The sequence below is a fragment of the Podarcis filfolensis genome (genome assembly GCF_964270895.1).
Source record: "Podarcis filfolensis genome assembly, chromosome: 14".
NCBI lineage: Eukaryota > Metazoa > Chordata > Lepidosauria > Squamata > Lacertidae > Podarcis > Podarcis filfolensis.
Window position 1 is genome coordinate 42,913,467 of NC_139616.1, and position 27,305 is coordinate 42,940,771.

The 27,305-nt window shown below is 47.2% G+C and overlaps 1 protein-coding gene across 1 annotated transcript in view; it reads left to right on the top strand.

Moving 5' to 3' along the window:
* The first annotated feature begins 10,791 nt into the window (after positions 1-10,791).
* Positions 10,792-27,305, top strand: part of MAP2K3 (mitogen-activated protein kinase kinase 3) — a 69,586-nt gene continuing 53,072 nt past the window's right edge. The window contains exon 1 of the mRNA XM_083585846.1: positions 10,792-11,012. Coding sequence (XP_083441972.1) covers positions 10,997-11,012 — 16 coding nt within the window. The 5' untranslated portion in view covers positions 10,792-10,996. The remainder of the gene's footprint in view (positions 11,013-27,305) is intronic.

The window sequence follows — 27,305 nt, forward strand, 5'->3', positions numbered from 1 at the left end:
GCGGGGCGCGCGACCCCCCTCCAGATCTTCTCCGTGGTTGTCTCCTGTTTGTGTGTGTTTATGTTTAAAGGGTGGCGCCACAGAGCCTAGGACTTGCCGATCAGAAGGTTGGTGGTTCGAATCCCCGCGATGGGGTGAGCTCTGGTTGCTCAGTCCCAGCTCCTGCCCACCTAGCAGTTCGAAAGCACGTCAAAGTGCAAGTAGATAAATAGGTACCACTCCGGCGGGGAGGTAAACGGCGTTTCCGTGCGCTGCTCTGGTTTGCCAGAAGTGGCTTAGTCACGCTGGCCACATGACCCGGAAGCTGTACGCCGGCTCCCTCGGCCAATAAAGCGGGATGAGCGCCGCAACCCCAGAATCGGTCACGACTGGACCTAATGGTCAGGGGTCCCTTTACCTTTACCTAAATAATAATAATAATAATAATAATAATAATAATAATAATAATATTTATTTATACCCCGCCCTCCCCTGCCAGAGCTGGGCTCAGGGCAGCTAACACCAATAAAATTTCAGTAAAAACATAATAGGAAAAAAATAAAAAGAAGAAGTGGGGGGGGGGGAGAAAAATTTAAAATGCAATTTAAAATGCAGCCTCATTTTAAAAGTCAAAACCATAAGGGGAGGGAAACATAAGGGTCAGACTGAGGCCAAACCAAAGGCCAGGCGGAACTGCTCTGTCTTGCAGGCTCTGCGGAAAGATGTCAAGTCCCGCAGGGCCCTGGTCTCATGTGACGGAGCGTTCCACCAAGTTGGGGCCAGTTCTTCCTGTCTGCAACTACAGTGGTACCTTGGTTCTCAAACTTAATCTGTTCCGGAAGTCCGTTCCAAAACCAAAGTGATCCAAAAACGAGGCACGCTTTCCCATAGAAAGTAATGCAAAATGGATTAATCCGTTCCAGACTTTTAAAAACAACCCCTAAAACAACAATTTTAACATGAATTTTACTATCTAATGAGACCATTGATCCATAAAATGAAAGCAATAAACAATGTGCTGCAGTCACACAATCAATCGGTAGCTGAACTGGGTTCCACACAGTCACAAAAACAGAACAAAAAGAGCCGCATAAACAAAAACGCAAAATAAATAGCAAAAACAGACAGACTTCAGTGTAACACTCAAATCGGAAGTTTCACGTTCGGCTTCTAAAAGTTCGCAAACCGGAACACTTCTGTGTTTGCAGTGTTTGGGTTCCATGTTGTTTAAGTACCAAGGCGTTTGAGAAACAAGGTACAGTGGTACCTCGGGTTAAGAACTTAATTCGTTCCGGAGGTCCGTTCTTAAACTGAAACTGTTCTTAACCTGAGGTACCATTTTAGCTAATGGGGCCTCCCGCTGCTGCTCCGCCGCTGGAGCACGATTTCTGTTCTCATCCTGAAGCAAAGTTCTTAACCCGAGGTACTATTTCTGGGTTAGCGGAGTCTGTAACCTGAAGCGTCTGTAACCTGAAGCATATGTAACCCGTGGTCCCACTGTACCACTGTATAGGTTATCTTAAAAGAGGGAGAAGAATCCCTAACTCACCCTTTCCAACTTGAGCTGCCTAATGTCTTCTTTGTGCTTCCATAGGGGTTGTGTTGGTCCTGTAAGTTAAATAATTATGCAGTTGGAAGGAATTCCCCCAAGGCCTCTCTTCCTGCAAGGCAGGAACCGCTGCTAAAGAACCCCTGGCAAGGAGGTGGCCCAGCCTCTGTTTGAAAACTTCTAAGGAAGGAGAACCCACTGCCACTGATAGCCCTCTTCTCCAGGAATTTGCCTAATCCTATTTTATATGTTGGTAGATCACAGAAGAAAGCATTTGGCTTAATTATATTTAGGTTGATCTGGGTTTTCTCTCTCTAAGCAAGCATTTAAAAGTCATGTCAAGTTTTAAGCTGTTCATATTCATACTATAAAGTTGCCTTTTATAACCAGCATATACTGCTCTACTTTGTGGAATTTTGATATTCGGATCTCAGTTGGATTGTGTTTCTTTCTGTTGGGTTGGGTGGGGGCAACTTTCCATTTTTGTTGGGTTCAGATAACAATAGGAACCAGTCCACAGAGCAATCTTGTCAAACTTGGTGCCTGCTATATCTTTTGGACTACAACTCCCATCAAACCCTCAGGAAACATGGCTGGCACCAATTTAGGGAAGGCTGCCATTAGAGAGATTAAATTTCAGTGCTTAGGGCATTGATGGAACTGGCACGAAACGTCCTCTGAATTTGCCCCATTGTGTGGATTCCGCCTAGGATTAAACTGAATGGCATGAGTCATAATAGCTAAATGGGAAACGGAGGAAACTATCCTGCCTGAATTTATTCACTTCTCACTTTTTAATTAAGCCTCTTATTTGCAATGTCCCCCTTTGAAGTTAAATATAAATGTATTTTTCTTTTTTTAAGAGAGTGGGCTAAAATCCTTCTCATAGTTGTATTTGAGTTTAAAGTCTGGGAACTGGCTGGTGCGCCCGAACTTGGCTGTGTACACTGCAGTGGTACCTCGGGCTACATACGCTTCAGGTTACATAGACTTCAGGTTACAGACTCCGCTAACCCAGAAATATTACCTCAGGTTAAGAACTTTGCTTCAGGATGAGAACAGAAATCGTGCAGCAGCGACACAGCGGCAGCGGGAGGCCCCATTAGCTAAAGTGGTGCTTCAGGTTAAGAACAGTTTCAGGTTAAGAACAGACCTCCGGAACAAATTAAGTACTTAACCCGAGGTACCACTGTATACCTTTAAATCACATGCAAAGCACATTATTTCCCTCAAAGAATTCTGGGCTCTGTAGTTTACCCATCATAGAGTTACAACTCCCAGCAACCTAACTTAACAAACCACGGTTCCCAGAATCCTTTGAGGGAAAGAAACATGCCTTGAATGTGCTTTAAATACATGGTGTGTACACACAACACAGGAAATCCCCGTGCATCTGCTTCGAAATCATTCCAGTTTTCTGCAGCTGCAGGACGGCCTGCCTCGCATCTGATGCTGCATATGGGACAGCCAGGTGTGTTTTCAGAAAACAGCCTCTTAGGTTAACTGGAGAGAGCAGGTAGGCCAGGTTCAGCTTGTAGAGCCAAAGAAATATTCCCCACCCCAGGCCAACCTAGTTCTTACCTGCCTACAAGATGGGAAGGCAGATAGGAAGCCCACAAACAGGATCTGAGTGTGACAATGCTTTCCCCGCTTGTGATTCCCATTAAGTGGTACACAAATTAACAAAGGCATTTTTAATGCAAATTGGTGCTGTCTCTTGTCTTCTTTAGTTTGTCTCCCCCTCTCTTTGTTTTTAGATAGTAGGGGACTTTTTTAAAAAACGAACAAACATCCAGCTGACTTATAGTTTATGAATAGCTATTTCATATTACAGTGGTACCTCGGGTTACAGACACTTCAGCAGTGTCCTGTTGTTATGCAAAGTTCTTAACCTGAAGCACTATTTCTGGGTTAGCAAAGTCTGTAAACTGAAGCGTATGTAATCTGAAGCGTATGTAACCCGAGGTACCACTGTACTACAAGGATATGTGCACATATCTTGAAAGATCTACATTGGCTCCCAGTACATTTCCGAGCACAATTCAAAGTGTTGGTGCTTACCTTTAAAGCCCTAAACAGCCTCGGTCCAGTATACCTGAAGGAGTGTCTCCACCCCCATCATTCTGCCCAGACACTGAGGTCCAGCTCCGAGGGCCTTCTGGCGGTTCCCTCACTGCGAGAAGCCAAGTTACAGGGAACCAGGCAGAGGACATTCTCGGTAGTGGCACCCGCCCTGTGGAACACCCTCCCACCAGATGTCAAAGAGAAAAACAACTACTAGACTTTTAGAAGACATCTGAAGGCAGCCCTGATTAGGGAAGCTTTAACAGACCATTGTATTTTAATATTTTGTTGGAAGCCGCCCAGAGTGAAACCCAGCCAGATGAGCGGGGTATAAATAATAATAAATTATTGTTGTTGTTGTTGTTGTTGTTTACTCTGACTCCAGCATGCTCCCACAACTGGTGAGTGCACATGATGTGAGCCACACAATCCATAGGCACCCTGTATTTCTTGAGAAGTGATCAGGTTTGATGAAATTTCCCACAAACCAGCTTAAACACAAGTTGAAAATGCAAGCCACAGATAAGCTGAAGCATGTACAGTTTGGACCGCTGTAGCACCTGTGCAGATGACAGCTTCCTAGGATAGGATTTCAGAGGAGTTGCAGGCACAGGGACACAAATCAGGTAATGCACCCAGGTCAGGGCCCAAACCTGAGTCCTAAGGGCAGCTCCTGGTGATGTCATGGGGATGGGCCCTGGAGACGGAGGTTAATTGGGAGAGGGGAGCAGAGGAAGGCATCTCCCCCAGCGTGTACATGCTATAATTTGTAGCCAGCTTCTGAGCTGAAGCTTGCAAGCTGCATGCACCGCTTTCTTAATAAAGCCACTCTTGGAGATTCAAGCCCTCCACCTGCCACCTGGAGGGGGCCAGGCGGACCTGAAGACTTCAGCTCAGACCTGGAGGGCTGGCTAGGTACAGCAAGTGCAAATGTAATTTGAAATGCAGTGGTGGGGACAGCAGACAGACGACCTCACTGTGTTTTAAGCTGCTAATGTGTACATATGCCAAGTCACTTGCTGTCTCGCTTTCCTAAAGAGGCACTCAGCCAGCCTCTTGCCTCTCATTGTGTGTCTGTTGTGTGCATTCTTTGGAGAGGGCCCTTGACAGCAAAGAATTTCTGGAATGGAAGTGGGTGGGGAATATGAAAACCACCCAGTATGTGCCGTGCTATTTACTCATGCAGCTCATTTACAAGTCCTTTTCCTGCAAGGCCACCTGACCTTCTCCCTGCTCCTGTTAAATCACAAACAAGGGAAGGTTCTGTTGGCTGCATCTCAAGGAAGCATGAATGACGTGTGGGCATGTTCTTCAAGCTCAGGGTGGAAGGGGGAGACGGAGGAAGAATTTTGTCTTCTCTCGAGTCGTCACACACAAACACTCAAAGGCTGGCAGTGTAGGAACTTATTTATAACCTGAGCCTCATATCAAAGCCTTTCTGGGGATGGTCATAGTATGATGTTGGAACACCTGCTTTGCATGCAGAAGGTCCATGGTTTCGTCCCTGGCATCTCCAGGTAGCATTGGGAAATACTCCCAGTTTGAAACCCTGGAGAGCCATTGCAGAAAATACTGAGCTTAGAGGAACCAGTTGGTTGACCTGGTATAAGGCAGCTTCCTAAGTAGAAGTCCAAATACAACCTGGGCTGGTGCCAACACCTGCCCTCCTTGATCAGCTGACCGGGTGTCAGGAGCTAGAGTCACATGACCAGCAATAAAAAACATGGTGTCAGTGCTCTTCACTCTTCACAGAGCAAGCCTAGTGATCCTAGCAACTCTTCCCAGTAGGTCTTGCTCTAGTGAAGCAGTTGCAAGGACTGAAGGTCCCTGCCTTTCCCCCACTCTGCAAGACTCCTCCCCTCCAGGGTCTTTCCCAAGCAGACTCCCTGCTTGGAACTCCCTGGATTCTTCAGGGAGAACCGTGCCCCATCACTGCCTCTTGCCCCCTCTCTAGCCCTCCTCTTCTACCTCTGAGTCTGGGTTTGCAGATGTTCTTGAACCACAACTCCCATCATTCCTGACCGCTGGCCATGCTGGCTAGGAATGATGGGGGTTTTAGTCCAACAACACCTGGGAACCCAAGTTTGAGGAAGGCTGACCTAATGCCTCACCTGGAAGCACCTTGGCTGTCTTGAAACTCACAGTTCAAACAAGTCCCATGCCACCTTGTGATTAAACCATCAAACGACACTATCTGTGCAACACCCAAGACTTCTATACTGCTGGTGAGTTAAGCTTAGGATCCATCATATGTGATGAACATTCTTTCCCTCAGGCTCATGCCCAAAACATAATGAAGACCCCATCAAACTATGCTTTCAAAACAGTAACATTCCACTTTAAACAGTCATGACTTCCCTCAAAGAATCCTGGGAGATGTAGTTTGTTAACAGGGCTGGCGCAGGGCACTTTGGCACCTGAAATGAACCACAGTACAGGCAACTCCCTCTTTGCGCACGTTTGACATGTACGCAATTGCCAACATGGGCACCGTTTTTCGGCCCCGAAACAGAGTGGGCCATGACCCGGAACACAATGGGGAGTTGCCTGCATAGCACCCCACCAGGGAACAAAGGGGTGAATGAAGATCTACACCGGGAACAAGGGCAAGAATAAAACCAGCCTTAACCTGATGGTTGAAGGGGAATCAAAAGCGTTGTGGGTGGTGAGGAAGGGGCCTGTTCGGAATCATGCCAGCAGCCCCCAGAGGGCAGCCCCTGCCATTTACTCCCTGCGGCGGGAGGAGAACAGCGGCACCTATTTGCCAAGAGGCTGCTGTAGAGGCGGAATGGCGGAGGCTGCTGAGCAGCCCCCAAGGTGTGAGGGGCAGTTGTCATGCTGGCGATGTGTTCCTTGGAGGCTGGCTCTTTGGATCCCACCGCCCAAGGCAGTCACCTCACCTTGCCTAATTGGTGGGCCGCCCCTGTTTTGTTAAGGGGTGCTGAGAGCCATTAGGAGACCCCCTAACTCCCCTTCCCAGAATGCTTTAATGATCAATCCCTCTTGCCAGGGAACTCAAGGAATTGTAGCTCTGGGAGGGGAATAGGGGTCTCCTAGGGTTGCCATGGAGGGACGCAGGTGGCGCTGTGGGCTAAGAGCCTAGGACTTGCCAAGCAGAAGGTCAGAGGTTCAAATCCCCGCGACGGGGTGAGCTCCCGTTGCTCGGTCCCAGCTCCTGCCAACCTAGCAGTTCAAAAGCACGTCAAAGTGCAAGTAGATAAATAGGTACCACTCTGGTGGGAAAGTAAATGGCATTTCCGTGCGCTGCTCTGGTTCGCCAGAAGCGGCTTAGTCCTGCTGGCCACATGACCCGGAAGCTGTACGCCGGCTCCCTCGGCCAATAAAGTGAGATGAGCGCCACAACCCCAGAGTCAGTCACGACTGGACCTAATGGTCAGGGGTCCCTTTACCTTTACCTAGGGTTGCCATATGTATGGGAAAACCTGGACATACCATCTTCTTGGGGGCCAACATGCCCACCCGGGTGGATGTTTACATTTTAAAGGAAATGTCCTGGTTTTGGAGGGCTCAGGTTTGGGCTCGGGCTGCTCTGCACATCATGGCCGTTGCCAGCCAAAGAGGTGCACGGGCGCGGCAGGGGCAGTTCTTCAAGATATGGCAACCCTATGACCTAACAACATTCAGCCACCCTTAACAAATTACAGTTCCCAGGACTCGGGGTGGGGAGCCATTACCATTTAAAGCGATCCAATATTGCTTTAAATCAGGCTTCCTCAAACTCGGATGTTTTGAGACTACAATTCCCATCATCCCTGACCACTGGTCCTGCTAGCTAGGGATTATGGCCAAAAACATCTGGAGGGCCGAGTTTGAGGAAGCCTGCTTTAAACGTACAGTGGTTCTTGGAGGAAAAGTGTGGGATGGAAATGCAATAGATGAACAATAAAGTACGGAAAATAAAAGAGGCATCTCTTTTACCATGTTATCTATACCCTGGATTATATGCTTAGCCTTTTGCTGCAGGAAGTTAGTTGTGATGGGACTCTCAGGAGTGAACCAAAGTGAGGGATTCTTCCCAGTACAGATACCTCAGTTTCAGAGAAGGGAGCTTCCTCAGGACCACAGCAAGGTGCAAATGGGTTAAATTCCCCGGCTACCTACTTACCTGCTGCAGTCCAGATACCTGTCAAACCTTCCCTGCAGCAGAGGCTTGTTATAATTATTTATTAGTCTATTTGCCTGTTAGGTGCAAAAGACACATTTAACATTGGTGGGAGCAGCCTGCAATCTCTCATTGTTTCCTCCCAGGTGGTGGGTACTCCTTTAATCCATGACACAGATTAACAGCCTAACAGCTTCCTTTCCACACCTTCCTTTCCTACTGAAATGAGTAACTTCTCCGCCCACGCATGCTGTCCTAAGGTCTCCCCACCCTTTCATTCTTCTCATAAGGCTTCTCTTTTCCTGTCCACCTTCTTACCCAATTCCACCCTTCGAGATAAGAGGGAGTTAAGACACACACAGAGAGGCCAGATTGCATTTGGATCCCTATTTTTCACCCCAGTGTGTGTAGGGCAGGCATGGCCAAACTTGGCCCCCCAGCTGTTTTGGGACTACAGTTCCCATCATCCCTGACCACTGGCCGTGTCAGCAAGGGATGATGGGAGTTGTAGTCCAAAAACAGCTGGAGGGCCAAGTTTGGCCATGCCTGGTGTAGGGTGTTGCCAGCTCAGGAAGAAGAAGAGGAGTTTGGATTTGATATCCCGCCTTTCACTCCCTTTAAGGAGTCTCAAAGCAGCTAACATTCTCCTTTCCCTTCCTCCCCCACAACAAACACTCTGTGAGGTGAGTGGGGCTGAGAGACTTCAGAGAAGTGTGACTAGCCCAAGGTCACCCAGCAGCTGCATGTGGAGGAGCGGGGAAGCGAACCTGGTTCACCAGATTACGAGACTACGGCTCCTAACCACTACACCACACTGAGAGCTAGGGGTGGCCTCTGGTGATGCAGCAGCATAGCGTGGGTTGCCGGGACCCAGGGTGGGCAAGTTGCAACCGCCACCTGAGCTCCCCGCCACTGGAGCCTGCACAGGGGAGAGCCCAGCCAGCCAATGCAACCTTTGGCAGGGAATCCCTCCAACATCCTCAGAGAGGAGCACTAGGTGAGCCATGCTGGGGCCCCTCGCCCGCCTCATTCTGGGGTCCACACCTGTTTATCATGAACCTGAGTTGCTCTGCTGCCTTTTCCAGAACGGGGCGGGGATCCCCATGGAAGCTGGCACCTGCGTGAAGGCTCCTGGTTGTGCCCTCTCTGTGAACTGCCCTTAGATCTATGGACACCGTTTTCATAAATAATAAAACACAGACCTACAATTCCCAGCACCCTGAACAAACTACAGTTCCCAGGATTCCCTGTGACTGCTAATGTGGCATAAAAGTGCTAAGGAACGTGTGGCGTGGATGTGACTCTTGCCCGCCACACAATGTTAAGCTGGAACAAGAATCCCTTTTGATAGCTCATTCTGCTCTGGAAGTTCCAGATTCCAAGCTTGGGTGGTTCTCCGCAGATAATGCTGCCACTTGTAGTTCCCTGGTTCACCACATGGGGCAGCTTCCTGACGACGGCAATGTAGCACTTCTATGTCGCACGATGCACCGTACGAACATTTGGGTGAAACTCTTAATGGGCTGTTTTAATGCACTGTGGGATTATTCTGTTGTAGACGGATGGGATGGGATACACATGGTTGTAATATGGCTGAGTTCTGCAACAGTTAGCTTTTATGGTGCCCCATGGTGATACATCCGGAGATAACACATTTTCCCTAAATACAAATTTCCCTAAATTCCCAAACTTCTCCACCCACACCCCCTCCACGGACCACATGAAAATTATGGATTTTTCTGACTCGGTGCAACAAGACAACTAGCTTCCTGAGGTTTAAAAATAAATAAATAAATCCCCTCCCAGAACAGATTCTGTTCCTGTAATAGGAAAACACCATCACATAATCTGGGATTGCCCTCTTCTCAACACTCATCGCAGAGATCTCCTAGGGACTGCCTTGCAGCTCAAAATATTGATTTACAAAAAGTCTGTCATCCAATATTTGTCGAGGGATGATACTACAAAGATTGTTTTGGGGTACTTAGCCAAGATCTTTAAAGCTAAATCTAACATTTCCTGATTTATTCAATGGTGGCTATGTAGTCTTTTATATATTGAATGTGTTTGGATTATCAATGCATTTGGATGACTTTGGATGATTTTACTGTTTTAACTTATGCCAATGAAGGCTAATAGCAGCAGCTAGCTTCCTGTTTTCCTGGCAGCCTCTTGCCAAACCTCAGAGGGCAAGGGCGCAGAAGAAGCAAGACCTCGGATGCTGAAACACATCATGCCAGTGGTAACCCAGTGCAGGGAAACCAACTTTTATTTTGAAATCTTTTAAGATAGCATTTTAGTTTTCTGTTATGTTGCTTTGACTGTATGCTCTATATTTGACTTTCTTCAGATTGTTTTATTTATGTTTTATTGATTTAATATGCTGTAAACTGCTTTGCTGTAAACCACAGAGCCTAGGACTTGCCGATCAGAAGGTCGGTGGTTCGAATCCCCACGATGGGGTGAGCTCCCATTGCTCGGTCCCTGCTCCTGCCAACCTAGCACTTCAAAAGCACGTCAAAGTGCAAGTAGGTAAATAGGTACTGCTTCGGTGGGAAGATAAACGGCGTTTTCGTGCACTGCTCTGGTTCACCAGAAGCGGCTTAGTCATGCTGGCCACATGACCCGGAAGTTCTACGCCGGCTCCCTTGGCCAATAAAGCGAGATGAGCGCCGCAACCCCAGAGTCGGCCATGACTGGACCTAATGGTCAGGGGTCCCTTTACCTTTAATATTGCTTTAAATCAGGCTTCCTCAAACTCGGATGTTTTGAGACTACAATTCCCAGGAATTTAAAAATCCAAAAAAAAAAAAAAAAAAACTTGCAGGGGAAGAAGGTGACGAGGATTCCTGGGGCACCCAGAGCGCCTTCCGCCTTGTGCATAGATCAGAGCTTCTCCACCGCGCAGCCGGTGACTGGGATTCCCTGCAGGGCTACCTGCGTATAAAAGGTAGAGCAGGGAAGGGGGCGTGGTCTAGCACAACCCCGCCCCCTTCAGAGAAGGCAGCCAATGCGGGGGGCAGAACGCATGGTCCTGGGCGGGGCCGGGGCTCCTTTTCTGCAGCTTCTCGCCGCCCCTCCTGCAGAGGCTGTTGCGCTTGATCCCTGCGAAGGGTGCGAGGCTGTTTGGACATGTCCTGGGTGCTGCCGGCGCGCGCCCTGCCCCGACGTCTCCCGCTGCCTCACCTGGGCGCCTAGCCGGATCTTCATCGGGCGGAACCCGCCAGGAAGCAGTGCTCTCTCTCCTCCGCCGATCCACGCAGCCAGAGAGAGAGAGAGCCATGTCCCTTCCGAAAGGTAAGAGAGGGATCTCGCGTGGGTCGCGCAAGAGCTCTTTTGCGCCCCAGGCGAAGGCCAACTGCTCGCACCCCCGCGCTCCATGGACCCCAATGCAAACTTCGGTGTTCAGAAACGGATGGCAGGAAACGTACAAGGCTCGAAACCGCCAAAAAAATTGATTTTTTTTGCAAGGATAAGCAATGCAAGATCTCTTGCTGATCTCTCCCAAATGGGAAATGTTTGAGCGCACAAGTCAAATGGAATAATCTTGTGACTATAAATCTGGCCTAACGATAGCTCTGGCACTCCGAGAACGGGTTATTCCTGATTGTGCCCTCTTCCCTTTAAAACCGAAAGGTGGTCACACTGTCTTTTTTATTATCTCTTACTGTTTTGTTTAAACTGTTTTTTTTAAAACGAGTTTTGAATTCATTGGTGAGAATGAGATCGGTTGTTCCCGAACTTCCTTGAATGCGTTTTATTTTCAGTCCTTATTATGCCAGTGCAGTGTCTTGAGAACAGTGTTGAAAGGCAATTTGCCAGTACTATTAATTAGGTGATTATTAATGGTTTTGTGGTACAGTAATATCTGGAAGGTGGCTTGCCAGGAGCGTGATTGGTGCGGAACTGGAATCCTGCCCTTCTCTTTAGGTGCCAAATCTGAGTGTATTTTTCAATCCAAAATTGTATTGAGGTCTCTGTAATCCACTGTGGGTGCAAACAAGTGTGTGTGTTGTATTTTATGATGGATGTATTATTATTTGCTTTGTGTGTGTGTTGTAAACTGCACTAGTGTGAAAGTAGGAGGCAGGAATAAACCCCACTCTGCCCAATGTGTTGCACTGGACAAGGGATACCGCTTTTCTGGCAAGTTATTCAAAAGCGGAGTGATGCTAGACATCTTTTTGGATAAAGAAAATAAACAGGGCACTGATTCAGCTAAAGACTTGTAGAACGTCATGGAATATTGGTGGCACATAGCCTTCCTTCTCCCTACCCCAAACTTACCCCGAGTTATATATTTTGGGGTCACACTAGTGTGCGAGGGTCATTCAACATAGCGAAGAAATGGAATTTGAAAAGGTGCTTCTGTATAAAATTTTGTATGGGCGATATTTGTTTATTTGGAAGTTTGCGTCCTGCCTTTCTTTGAGAAATAGACTTGATGTAGCTTACAGAAGAAGGAAAAAAGGCATAAAATATGTTAATGAAACAGCTTGGATGGCTAAGAAACAAGTTCATGGCTTAAACCTACGAGCAGGGTTTGAAAAACCAGTTAAGCATAAAAATACATACGTTGCTAAATTATTGGTGAAATTAAAAGCATCTTGTCTGAAACTTGACAGAGGGAGCCAAACAATCATCTCTATAACATGTAAATTATTACATTTATCTCCCCCAGTTCCTTCAAGGAGCTCAAGGTGGTGTACGCTGTTTTGTGTTATAAGTAATGCATATCTTAGAAAATTGTGTGTTGTCTTTATCTGTGCATATAAACATGAGGGGCAGTGTGGTGCAGCGGTTAGAGCATTGGCCCACCGCACGGTTCTTTGCGCCTGGCCTTGCAGGGTTGTTGTGGAAAGTGGGTGAGTTGAGTTCCTTAAGAGGCTGGGTGGCATAATGATGGTATACGGTACAAACGCATGGAGAAATCAGAAGGCCTTGCTTGCCCTTATGAGCTGCACAGGCAGTTCTTCCCCTGTGCCCCGCCAGTTCTTTCTACAGATGTTTCATATTTCTGCTCTTATCATCACAGGCTGTGTGAGCTTCGCTCTGTGTCATGCAGCAGCTCTGAGCTGTAACTCAGCCTTGGTGGGATGGGCAGATAGTGTCATGCTTTTGTTTTGGAACACTTGCTCACGTTTCTGTTTCCATATCTCTGTCCTCTTTGCGTGGGATCTGGCTGCTTGTTCTCAACTGCCTGAACTCTGTCCAAGGGGCAAGATGTTGCACAGCTCCTGTGGTCCTCACCGCATGTCGGAGGACGCAGGGCAGAATAAGGGTCCTGCTGGGGAAAGGTCCTAGCTCACCGGTAGAGCTTCTGCCTTGTATGCAGAAGGTCACGGGTTCAATTCCTGGAATCGCCAGGTAGGGTTGGGAATGTTGCCTGCCTGAATCCCTGGAGAGGTGCTGCTGGTCATTGTAGACCAACCGGGCGACCACGATTGACAGGTAGATCGCCAGGGTTATCCAGGTCGATCGCAGGAGTAAAAAAAGAGATTGCCCTGTTGCTCCTGAGCGATGGTGACACATCCTGCCCCTGCTGGCGCTGCTGTGAAAGCTTTAACTCCCTTAGTTGGTGGCAGAGTGGGCGAAGGAGTGAGGGCTGTGGACTGTTATGTGATTGATGGCCTGCCACCTTTCCCCAAAAAAGCAATGACAATGGGTAGATCACATTATACTGGGAGTAGATCACAGTCTCTAAAGAGTTGGATGTGTCTGTTGTAGACGATAGATGTAGCTGGATAAAAACCAATGGTCTGATCTGGTACAGTGGTACCTCGGGTTACATACGCTTCAGGTTACAGACTCCGCTAACCCAGAAATAGTACCTCAGGTTAAGAACTTTGCTTCAGGATGAGAACAGAAATCGTGCTCCGGTGGCGCGGCAGCAGCAGGAGGCCCCATTAGCTAAAGTGGTGCTTCGGGTTAAGAACAGTTTCAAGTTAAGTACGGACCTCTGGAACGAATTAAGTACTTAACCCGAGGTACCACTGTATTAGGCAGCTTCCTTTCCTGCTAGGAGTCAGTGGCTGGAGGATGCAGTGGCCAACAGGAGTACAGAGATAGAGGGCAAGATTCAGTCTGAATTCTTGCCACTGGCAACGAGGGATATGGGGAGATGCCTTAAAAGCCCCCAGCATGAACGCAAGTACCCCTGTGGCTCTGCAGAGGTGGAGTCTGTGGCCCGTGTCCTCCTGTCCTGGACAACATCTTTATCAAACCCCTCTTATTTGGAAGATTCAGCTGCCCCCAAATGCTCCAGCCCAGCAGCTGACTGGTGCCTCTTCCAGAGCGCATAGAATTGTAGAGCTGGAAGGGAGCGCACGTAGATAACCTCGCCCAACCCCCTGCAGTGCAGGAATCTTTTGCCCGCTGTGGGGTTTGAACCCACAACCCTGAGATTAAGAGTCTCGTGCTCTACCAGCTGGGCTACCTCAGGTCATGAAAACAACTGCACAATTCAAAGTGTTGGTTATGACCTCTGAAGCCCTATATGACTTGGGCCCAGGCTCCCTGAGAGAATGTGCCTCCCTATACAGTGGTACCTCAGGTTAAGTACTTACCGTATTTTTCGCCCTATAGGACGCACTGTCCCATAAGGCGCACCTAGTTTTTTTGGGGGGAAATAAAGGGGAAAAAATTTATTCCCCCCCCCCAGGCGCGGGGCTGGGGCGGAGGAAGCCTGAGCTTCCCCCGACCCCAGCCCCCAGAACAGGCAACTCTCTGCAAGCCGTGGGAGCCTGGTGCCGGGCTCCCGTGCCTTGCGGAGAGCTGCGTGAAGCCTGGAGAGCGAGAGGGGTCGGTGCGCACCGACCCCTCTCGCTCTCCAGGCTTAAGCGAAAGCCTGCATTCGCCCCATAGGACGCACACACATTTCCCCTTCATTTTTGGAGGGGAAAAAGTGCGTCCTATGGGGCGAAAAATACGGTAATTCGTTCCGGAGGTCTGTACTTAACCTGAAGCACCACTTTAGCTAATGGGGCCTCCCGCTGCCATCGCGCCACTGGAGCACGATTTCTGTTCTCATCCTGAAGCAAAGTTCTTAACCTGAAGCACTATTTCTGGGTTAGCAGAGTCTGTAACCTGAAGCGTCTGTAACCTGAAGCGTATGTAACCCGAGGTACCACTGTATATGAACCTGCCTGGGTGCTAGGATCCTCGGTCGACCACCTTCTGTCAGTCCCATGAACATCAGAAGCGCATGGTTGGCGGTGGCACGAAAGGGAGCCTTTTCCCGTGGCCCCAACTTGGTGGAATTCCCTCCCAGGAGAGGTTAGACTGGCTCCCTCCTTGGCAGGCTGAGACTGACTTATTCAGATGGCCCCAGTGTCCAAAATTAGCCAGGTGCGCTTTGCCACCCAGCAGCCATTTATGTGATGGGTGGTGGGCGGTCCTAATGGAGGTGTGGGCTTTGGTCCTGAAGACATAAAATGGACCGACATTTCAAGATGCTATAAGATTATTTAGATTATTCATTCCTTTCGTCCAGGTTGGAGCATGGCCTGAGGGAGGGTCTCAAGGGCCAGGGAGACAGGTTGGGGGGGCATCATTTATTTCCTGGGACTGAGGTTCAGCATCCTTGTCCTGCAGCTAGAATTTCCAAGGCTGCTGAAGTGGTTTAATTCTAGTTTCTTTGGGGGGGGGCAGAGGGGAAGGCAGCAAAATTTGGAAAACAGCTTGGTTTGTGCCGACACTGCAGTTAATTGTACAAAAAACATACTGGCCTGCAGTGCCGTGCCCATCGAATAAACCCCATTGAGCACAGTGGGAATTGTAAGCGTATGAAGATGGAATTGTGTTTGACACTTTTGGCCGGGCAGCACACCTGAGCTGTGTGTGCCTGTGTGTGTTCTGCTTAAGATAAAAATAATAAAAATTTAAATACAAGGGAATGTCCCTTTCTGGGATTACAGTTGGAAGAAGAATGCTTCGTTATTTGTTAATTCCCCACATCAAAGGCCAGGGAAGCCTTTTAAGTACTCTGTTAATGACTACTGGGGTATGGCCCGCACGTTGTTTGCATAGTTAGGCATAATAGAGTAATTACTACTTGCGTAACTGGCAAGAAGAGAGAGAGAGAGAGAGACGGCTAGATACCGAAATGTTCTTTGTGTTTCGGTGTTTTCATTTGCCAGGCTTGCTTTATGGCAGGCTCGTGAATAGCAGCTTGCCCAGTTTGCCTGCGGTGGGTAAGAATCTCTTGCCTGCAAATGAACTGGGAGAATTTTGAAAATTGGAGGACAGTTGTCCATCACTGACTAACATAGGTATGTGCAGGCAGGCAGATGAGTCAACAAATATGTATGGGCAGGCAGGCAATGTTTTTCTGGTTGGGCTAAGTAACTTTGTTCCAAGGGTGAGGAACCTGCGGGCCTCTCCAGATGTTGATGGACTACAATTCCCAGAATCCCTGACCATTGGCCATCTTGCCTGGGGCTGATGGGAATTGGAGTCCAGGAACATCTGGGGCAGAGCTTTCCAAACTGTGTGTCATGACATGTTAGTGTGTTCTAGGTGTGTCACGCTCCCTGCACTCCTCCTGGGGCTGGAAAGGGGTTAGTTTAACCTCCAGTTTGCTAGTAAAACTGAATTATTGTGTTGCAAAATGATGCACGTCTAAAAAGTGTGTCACTGACACACAAAGTTTGGAAAGCTCTGATCTGGAGGGTCATAAGTTCCTCATCCCTGTATTAATGGACTTAATGTTCTACCACTAAGCTACTGTCTTGTGGAATAGAGTTTTGCTGAAGACAGCCAGAAGCTTTTGGAAATGCCTCAAAAGCTGGTGTGATAAAAGCAAGCGGTTGCTGTGTTGTAAAAATCAGTCCTTAATATCCTTTCGGCACATACTTGGAGGCCCGTCATCGCCCACTTCCCTTTTGGCACGTTTGCAGAAATCTCTTTGGCGGGTGAGAATGCCCAAAGGTGACACAGGAAGTCACTTAATGAAGTGGGCTAATTTATTTGGACCATTTTTTAAAAAACAAACCCTCTAAACGACTCCAAAACCACTTTGTATGTGGGTTTTTTAATAAGTCAGAAATGGAAAGCTGTAGGGTCATTGTGCCATTTATTTTTTAAAGGTGTGTGTATCTGCTTGCCAAACTGCAAAATGAACAGAAAGTGGTTTGCAGCAATATAATATTTGGTCGATATATTAAAAACTATACATTAAGGTTACCAGACCTCCAGTTCTGACCAGTCTCCAGGTTTGCCTTCCTCTGACAGGTGGACGGCTTGAATCTTCAGGTGGGTGAAAATGCCTTTAATAGAGTAAAAGAATATTAAGAAGCTTATGCATGTTGTTTGCGAGCGTTAGCCCGGCAGGACTTGGCTGCAAATTATACCATAGAACCTCTGGGAGACCTGTCCTCCTCTGCTCCCCTCTCCCAATTAACCTCCATCTCCCGGGCCTGTCCCTGTGACATCACCAAGTCTCAGGCTTGGGCCCTGAAATCTCAGGATCTGGGATGCTCCTGATCTGGCAATCCCATTGAAGATACATAAATCAGCAGTCGTGGAAGAGCATGATGAGCCCCAAGTAGAATTAAATGACAGAAATCCTGATGCGCAGGTGTCTCACCACTGATGGGGGTTACATTCCTAGGTACCACATGTATACGGGAAATCGTGTATAGTGGGGAACACCATCTAAAAAGCCGAACTCGGTCCAAAATCCACCCCCCCAAACTCCACCTGCAGCCAATCGGAATCTGCGTCAGACATTCGGGTTCCAATAATGTTTGCAAACAGGAATACTCATTTCTGGGTCTGCGGCATTCGGGAGCCAAAGCATTCAACTCGCAAGGCGTTTGCAAACCACAAAGTACAACTGTATTAACATCACATACAAAAGCCACCTGCATGACCTTGTGTTAACCGAGCATATAAAGACACACAACGACCTGGGCTGTTTCTCACATAAACATGCAACTGGTTGTCAAAGAAAAGATGGCTGCCAGTTTGCTCTTTCTGTGAGCTAATTCATGGTCAGTCTTAGTTCAGGGGTGGGGAACCTGTGGCTTTCCCACTGTTGCTGGATCAATATATTTCTGACCGTTGCCCAAGGGGCTGATGGGAATTGTTGTCTGTTACCTGAGCATTCCTATGTGTCTATTCAGAAGTAAGCCCCATTAATGGAATTGGGTTAATATTGGGTTAATGGAATAATAATGGAATGATGATAATGATAATAATAATAATAATAATATAATTACAATAATAATTATTATAAATAATGGTTAATGGTTTAATGGAATTAATGGAAGTTTTTATAGGATTGCAGTGAAAATGGACTTTTTTGGGTGCTCACCCATAAGAAAACACTACTTTGGGCTATTAGGATTAAAAGCCTTTAATAGATTCATATATTAATTAATACAGCAAACTTCTTTTTATTATAAGTATCCGATCTTCATCAACTTAAAGCAGCAGAATATTTTCTTGGAGAAGCAACATAACTGGATTGTGATCAAAGTATGGTCCTTTCAACGGCTATTATCTATTAGCTTTGCATACTGTATCTTGTGCTGCTGCTTGCGTGTGTGTGTGTTTGCTTAACCTCATGTGGAAAGGATGCTGGAGAATTATCACCTGTGCAGGTGAGTGAGCCTGGAAGGCATCACTGGCTTGTCAGGTGCCTTTACAGGTGAGCGTGATGACAAGGAACTTGAATAATCTTTTCAAAACATAGGAAGCTGCCTTATACCTGAGTCAGACCATTGGTCCATGTAGGTCAGTATTGTCTACACTGACTGGCAGGAGCCCTCAAGGGTTTCAGGCAGGAGTCTCTCCCAGCCCTATGTGGGGATGTCAAAGATTGAACCTGGGCCCCTTCTGCCTGCACAGAGCCCTATGGAGGGAAATTATATTTTCAACACAGTTGCTGGAAGTTTTGAGGTGAATTTGGAAAGTGATTTTGAGTTAATTGTGTTTTTGGGGAGTACTGTGGTACCTCTAGATACGAACAGGATCCGTTCCAGAGCCCCGTTCGCATCTAGAGGTAAACGTATCTAGCGACGGCATGTCTGCGCACGCGCACGTTGCTTTTTGCCGCTTTTGCGCATGCACGTGACGTCATTTTGAGCGTCTGCGCATGTGCAAGCGGACGAAACCCGGAAGTAACACGCTCTGTTACTTCCGGGTTGCGGAGCGCAACTCGAACGCGCTCAACTTGAAGCAAATATAACCCGAGGTATGACTGTATTTTAAATACGTAGCGGCATTATATTACAAAATACTATTATTTTTATTTTTTGTTCACCTCCTTTTGGCAACTCCTGCAGCCAAGCTGATGCCAAACGTATTGCTCTGCTTTCCTTTTCATTTAAATATACGGTATTTTATTCAATTCTCACAGATTTCACATATAATTCCAATATGTAATGCATTTGTAGCTCAGAAGTCGAACACAATTCATTCTGGAAGTCCGTTCGACTTCCGAAATGTTCGACTTTCAAAGCACGGCTTCCAATTGGCTGCAGGAAGCTCCTGCAGGCCCTCTTGCATCTTCAGACCAAAACCTAGGACCGTATTGTGAACTGCTGTGGTATATATTTGCAAGAATAATAATATACAGCTGTCTTAAAGCAGGTGTAGCAAATATTGCACACCCTCCAGTTGTTGTTGGACTCCAATTCCCATCAGCCACTGCTAGCATAGCCCATGGTTGCACTCCGGAGGGGCCTCCACATTGGGCATCACTGCCATAAATGAATAAAAATCACTTCCTTCTGAATCCGGTTAAGCTCATGCATAAATGTTGGCCATCACATCATTACTAAGCCCTCGAGGAAAGGAAGTGAGTTTGAGTCAGGATGGAAGTTTCCATTGTGTACTTTGGTGGTTGTTGTTGTTGTTTAGTCGTTTAGTCGTGTCCGACTCTTTGTGCCCCCCTGGACCAGAGCACACCAGGCACTTCTGTCTTCCACTGCCTCCCGCAGTTTGGTCAGACTCATGTTTGTAGCTTCGAGAACACTGTCCAACCATCTCGTCCTCTGTCATCCTCTCCTCCTTGTGCCCTCAATCTTTCCCAACATCAGGGTCTTTCCCAGGGAGTCTTCTCTTCTCATGAGGTGGCCAAAGTATTGGAGCCTCAGCTTCACGATCTGTCCTTCCAGTGAGCACTCAGGGCTGATTTCCTTCAGAGTGGAGAGGTTTGATCTTCTTGCAGTCCATGGGACTCTCAAGAGTCTCCTCCAGCACCAGAATTCAAAAGCATCAATTATTTGGTGGTTCTTTGGACAGGCCTGGTTTAAAGTGTTACAATACCGCTTTAAACAAATAGTGTGTAGGCGAAGGTGGGCTCATCTATTGTCTTTCCGCATTAGGTATCCCACCGAGGTTTCAACAACCGAGGGCGATTTTCCTTCCGGTGAGGTCGTGTGCAGGATTCTTGCTGGGTTTCAGTGAGGGACGCCACCGGGTTGAGCTGAGCTGTGTGTGTGTGTGTGTGTGTGTGTGTGTGTGTGTGTGTGTGTGTGTTTAACCAGAGAGAATCTGGATTTGCATTTCCTGTCTATTGGCGTGTAACCCTCTTATGAGTCAGCACCGTCATGTTTCTGAATGAAGAAGCTGATTCACCGGCAGAAGTGTGTAGGCTGGGCCCGGCTTCCTGGTCCTTGAAGCAGGCGGCTCTGCCTTTTAAAGGGGAAATGGTGTGGCCTTGAGTTGTGACAGGGTTTGCAGTGGTACCTCGGGTTAAGAACTTAATTTGTTCTGGAGGTCCGTTCTTAACCTGAAACTGTTCTTAACCTGAGGTACCACTTTAGCTAATGGGGCCTCCCACTGCTGCTGTGCCGCCGGAGCCCGATTTCTGCCCTCATCCTGAAGCAAAGTTCTTAACCCGAGGTAATATTTCTGGGTTAGCGGAGTCTGTAACCTGAAGCATATGTAACCCGAGGTACCACTGTATAAGGATAGATCCCGACTGGTTCAGTTTCCGTTTCCCTTATGTGTTGGAGGTCTGGGTTCAGGGGCGAACGTTGGTAATGTGGCTCCCTGAGCGAGGACAAAATTTCATGACCCCTCTCAGCTCTAAATACTCACATTCCGCCCCCCCCCCCGCCGGTTCACGTTTTGGAGGAAAAAAAGAGAGGACTAAGTGCAATTAATAATAATAAATTCAGATTTCTAAGCCTGGTGCCCGCAAGTTGTTTGAGGGGCGTGTCTCTCCTACCCACCCTTCCCTGGAGTGGGTCAGCATTTATAACCCAACAGGCAAAATGCATTCCTTGTGTAGAAAATCGTAGAACTGGCTAGAGGGGATTAGATTTCTTCCTTTGTTTAAAAGCAGCAGCAGCAACAATACTGGACAGCTTGAGCTTTTTAATGTAGCATTGCACAGCTGAGCTATCTGGAGAGTAGAATCATATGGTGCAGTAGGAGATATTGGGAACTAACAAGACCTGATTGATGCCAGAATAATAATAATAATAATAATAATAATAATAATAATAATAATATAATTAATAATAATAATTTTCATTTGTACACCGCCCATCTGACTGGGTTGCCCTGGCCACTCTGGGTGGCTTGCAACAAAATATTAAAAACACAATAAAACAGGGGTTGGCAAGGCTTACCCGCGATTTCGGCCCCTGTGTCTGTGCAGACGTGATTTCCGGCAACGTGGAAGTGAGTCCCCATGCTGTGCTGTGCCAGTTTAGTGCAGCGCATGGGGACTCGTTGAGCAGACGGCTCAATTCGGGGGTAGCTCGTGGGCTGGTTAAATGACCTCCATGGGCCACTTGTGGCCCATGGGCCTTAGGTTGCCTACCCCTGCAATAAAACTTCAATAAAACCACAATAAAAACTACACTTTACAGGACTGCCTTCAGATGTCTTCTAAAAATCAGGCGTTTATTTCATTGACATCTGATGAGAAGGTGTTCCACAGGGAGGGTGTGATTAGTTAATGGAACCGCTCCACTGAGAATATTGATCTGTTGATATAACAAGGTCTTGATTTTGGTCATTAACATAGTTAAAGAAAGGGGGCCCTTGTGTCTTCAAAGGTATCTCTCTTCATTATGCCTTTAATTGCCCTCTTGTGTCTGCTGAGAGGTAACTTAACTTCTTGCAATGAGGGAACTGCCAGAAGGCGCTCCGGGCTGGACCTCCATGTCTGGGCTGAACCGTGGGGTTGGAGACGCTCCTTCAGTGTTATTATATTTTAATGAACAAACAGACAGCTTGAAATGGGCATCAACTGCATAACGCTAGTTGGCCAAGAGATTGTCCCAGCTTGGAGAAACTTGGCTCTGTTGCATCTGTCATGTTGTGATATTAATTGGTTGACGCTGCCAAATCCTGTAGTTCCATCGAGGTAGAAGTCTCCCACTGTGTCCTGGTAGCCTGACTCAATTTGGTCTGGTGCATTGCTGAAGCATAAAGGGGGAGAGTGTCCAAGTGTCCATTGCACCATTGTAAGGAGGTTGCATGCATTCTCATGCCTGAACTTCTGCTGTAAGTAAACCATCCCTGAGTTTGCACAAGAGCTGAGATTCCCGACATCGAAACAAGTGTGCAACGTGGAAACGAGCACCTAGCGCAGCAGCCGTTTTTAATCTGGTCTAGGCAATCCCACAAATTTGGTACATTTCCAGGTAAAAAAATGGGTCATGTTGTGATTCTTTTCCCCCCACCCCAAATAATATTTATTAGTTTTCCGGTTACATACTCCACATACACATAATGTGTTGCATTTTACATTTATAAATGGATGGCGGCTAACAGATTGAGGTTGAATCCTGACAAGACGGAAGTACTGTTTTTGGGGGACAGGAGACGGGCGGGTGTGGAGGACTCCCTGGTCTTGAATGGGGTAACTGTGCCCTTGAAGGACCAGGTGTGCAGCCTGGGAGTCATTCTGGACTCACAGCTGTCCATGGAGGCGCAGGTTAATTCTGTGTCTAGGGCAGCTGTTTATCAGCTCCATCTGGTACGCAGGCTGAGACCCTACCTGCCTGCAGACTGGGCGGGGTATAAATAATAAATTATAATTATTATTATTATTATTCATTATTATTATTATACTTGCACTTAGGAGCATGTTGTGATTCTTTTAATAGAATGCAATGCATAAGAGAGGGAAGGTTTGTGTGGTGGGAGACGTTATCTCTGGGGAAACAAACAGTGCTGTCTTGGAACTTGGCGAGGCAGGAAATTAATAGTGCAGCAAGCTGAAGGGGCTGTGCTGGGAATGGGGCAAGTTCCTTCTGGCTGGTGGTGACTGCAGATAGTGGAAGGAAATGCGGGTTGGGGTTATCCAGTAAGACAGGAAGGACCGGCCAGAAGAGCCATCAGGTGCCTGAGCGTCTCAAGTACGCCTTCAGCTCTTGAAACCCACCAGCTCTTCCTTCCCCTTTCTGCGCAATGAAAATGAAAGTTATTCTGAACCCTGAAGGCTAATCATGCTCCTTCTGGGAGGTGCTGATCTGGATCTTGTGCCGCCAGGGCTGTGCACGAGAGGCAGTGTGGTGTAGTGGTTAGTGTCGGACCTGAGGGACCAGGGTTCCAATCCCCACTCGGCCGTGAAGCTCACTGGGTTGACCTCTCAGCCTAACCTACCTCACAGGGTGGTTGTGCGGACGAAATGAGGGTTGTGCATTTCACCCTGAGCTCCTTGGAGACAAAGGTCAAAGGCCCATCGAGTCCAACATCTTTGATCACATTGTGCAGCCAGATGCTTGCCAGCAAGACCTGAGTGGAACAGCATTTTCCCACTTGTAATTCCCAGCAGCTGGTATTCCGAGGCAGACTGCCTGATAGCTCAGTTGGTTAGAGCGTGGTGCTGATAATGCCAAGGCTGCAGGTTTGATCCCCGTTTGGGACAACTGCATATTCCTGCATTGCAGAGAGCTGGACTGATTCTCAGAGTCCCTACAAAATTCTGTGACAGGATCCAGCCATTGTGGCTAGTAGCTATTGCAGCTGGGACATCCAGAAAGCAGCTACATATTCTGCAAATAAGAACATTTAATAATAATAATAATAAATAAATTGATTTATATACTGATCTTCACCAATCAAAAGATCCTAGTGTGGTGTCTATCATTTAATAATAAAAGCAAAATACAAAGCATAATAGACAGCATAATAGTCAAATAATTATAATACAGTAATCATTTTGATATTATACTGTACTGTACTTCGTTGGCATCCATCTGTCTCGAGACACAATGGAGTGCGCCTCTGTCAGTCAAGTCCAACCACTGCATGATATACGGCACAGGAATGTTTGAGTGTTTCTTTTATCATCCTTGGGTCTTCCCCACACACTTGCCCTTGTCTCCTGCCACGCCCTTTGAGAACCACTGTCTTAGATCGTGAGGTTCTTAGATGTAGACCTAGATCTCTTGAGCTAATAATGGGTCAGGAGAGGACTCTGGGATGATGGAAGTTGTGCTCGGCAAAGTTTGCTACATCAAGTGGAGTTTGCTTTCTTTTTGCTGCTGCGCAAGGGAAATTAACGTTGTCTTGCCTTGTTCTCTGTTTGCATTGGCCAACTTCGTGACTCGGCTCTGAATGCCTTTCCCCCTTTGTTCTGGCTTGCAAAGAAACAAATAGAATGGGTTAGTATTACTCGAACATCATTTGGAGGGCTACGGATTCTCTGCCTCTGACCCATTCCATCATCCTTGTTTACCCTAGTGGGAAACTCACAAACAGGTCACTAGTACAATGACTGTCTCCTGCTGTCATCCCCCAGAATCTGGAGGCATTTTTGCCTCTCATCCCGGGCGTACAAAGCAGCCAAGATGACTAGCCAAGCAGCCAATGATTGTCTCAATCCCCCATGAATGTCCCCAATGCTCTGCGATTCCTGGAAAGCTTCTGGACATGACGCACAAGCAGAGTTCTCTCTCGTGTAGACCAGGCTGCCTTGCTGACTAGTTACAGCCTTGCATTTCTAGAGTGCATTTGTACAAGAGCTCCACATAGTGGCTTTGGGTTTATTTTTAAAACAGTGTCGAAAGCATTGACTCGAGTCGCTGTTTTTCTTTTTTTAAAATAAGTATCCCTTCTCCTTTTTCTTTAGGTGAAATTTTTTCGCTTTCCACCCGGCGTTGCCCATTTAATTCAAACTCTGTCAGCTAGCAACACTTCCTGTTGACGCCCTTATTGGCTGGTGTTTCGCAGAAGCCAAATAAAGCAACAGTATATAAAGTCAGGCCGGCTGCTGTGGAAGGAGCTTTTCGTGTGGGTGGCTCAGTTGTGAATGGGATCATAACTGCGGCTCGCTCTCTTATCTTCCTGGCAGCATTGACAAAGGGGGGGGGGCGGGGAACTGTTATTTTTGTTTCATTTCCTTTTTCGAGGCTGAAACTGTGTTGCAGCCTGTAAAATCTGCAAGCATTTGGCTGGAAGTTACTGCACTTGCAACTTTCTCACGGGTGTGATTCTCTTGAATTTTCTTTCACTGCTTCAGATTATTGGTGCTTTTGTTTAATAATAATAACAATAATAATAATAATAATAACAAAAATAAAATTTTATTTATATCCCACCCTCCCCAGCCGAAGCCGGGCTCAGAGTGGCTAACAACAGAAAAACGATAAAACATTCTAAAATCATTTCATTATAAAATTAATTCCAATCAAGTTAATGGCAACCATTGGGCTAGAAGTTGTGTGAGGATCGCCAAAGGAGGGGGTCAGGCTGTGCCCTGGCCAAAGGCCTGGTGGAACAGCTCCGTCTTGCAGGCCCTGTGGAAAGGTGTCAAGTCCCACAGGGCCCTAGTCTCTTGTGACAGAGCGCTCCACCAGATCGGAGCTACAGCCGAAAAAGCCCTGGCTCTGGTTGAGGCCAGCCTAACCTCTCTCCTTATGAAGGGTCAGGCCCAAAAACTAGACTCTGGGGAAATTTTTGTGGGCAGGGCTAAGGCTACAACGGGGCATGTCGGTCAGTGTGACATACCACAAACCTCAACACAAGCAGTCACGGGCGTTGAAATTTTAAGAGTGCAGTATTCGTTTATTTACATTTATATCCCGCCTTTTCTCCAAGGACTCACTGGATTGTGCATGGTTCTCCCCTCTTCATTTCATCCTCTTAACAGCCTTGCGAGGTAGAGTATAGGCTAAGGGACTTTGATGGGCCCAAGGTCACCCAGTGAGCTTTCAAAGCTGGGTGTGGGTTTGGACCCTGGTATCTCAGGTCCTACAACACTCTAACCACTGCACCATAAAAAGGTAAAGGGAACCCTGACCATTAGGTCCAATCGTGGCCGACTCTGGGGTTGCGGCGCTCATCTCGCTTTATTGGCCAAGGGAGCCGGCGTACAGCTTCTGGGTCATGTGGCCAGCATGACTAAGCCACTTCTGGCAAACCAGAGCAGTGCATGGAAACGCCGTTTAGCTTCCCACCAGAGTGGTACCTATTTATCTACTTGCACTTTGATGTACTTTCAAACTGCTAGGTTGGCAGGAGCAGGGACCGAGCAGCGGGAGCTCATCCTGTCGCGGGGATTCGAACCGCCGACCTTCTGATCGGCAAGTCCTAGGCTCTGTGGTTTAACCCACAGCGCCACCCGCGTCCCAATACTGCACCATACAGACCCTGATTTAAAAATAAAAATGTACAAGTGGTTTCGGACACGATGTAATGTGTGGGGACAACACACAGCAAGAGCCTGTCTCGTGGTTCCGTTGGGTGCCTGTGGACTACATCTCCCATCATCCTGGATCATTAGTGACGCTGAACGGGAACCGCAGTGTAGCAACATCTGGAGGGCTGCAGCTTCCCCATTCCTTGTGTGCAAACCTGTTCCTAACACATGGAGAGATGCATAATGTCCATTTCAGATATACCGTACCAAGAAATGAAGGGAACAGGAAGCGTGAAGGGACATGTGCTTCCTCTCCTCCCTGTGTCTCCAAACCATTCCGTAATGTCTGGAACCACAGACTTTCCAGGTGTGTTTGAACCTAGGTCTGCTATAAACGCCTTATCTGCCAGAAAATCAACATTTCGCTGAGCCTTTTTAGGTTGGGATGGACAAGGCTTTAGTTAGAAGTTGGGTTTTCCTTGTTAACGTCCTTTCCTTGAATTGTGCTGGTAACAATTGCACGGGAAGAAGCTGAGGAATGTTTCTCTCTCTTTCATCTTCAGATGCTAACTACTGCCACCCTTCTTGTTAGCGCTGTTCTTGAGTTCCTCCCTGGAGAATTGTATGATGCCCCCGCTTTATTTATTCTGCGTTTCTCTTACACAAGCAAAGGAATGTTGGTGCAGTTCAAGATTTCCTGAATTCAATCCTCTATTGTGGTTCAGGCTCAAAATATGCTTTAAAACCACACAAAACACCTGTGGGTTTAAAATAATGGTTTATGGAAACATGCTGTTAAGCCTAGGAAACAGTACTATTCCTTAAGGATGTTGGTATAAATGCTCCCCTTTCAAAGACTGATCAATACCTTTTCCAAATAGCCTTTGAGTTGACTTGTTGGCTGCTGTTTCTGCTGTTGTATTCTGTAACAGTGGTACCTCAGGTCACATACGCTTCAGGTTACAGATTCTGCTAACCCAGAAATCTTACCTCAGGTTAATAATAATAATAATAATAATTTATTATTTGTACCCCGC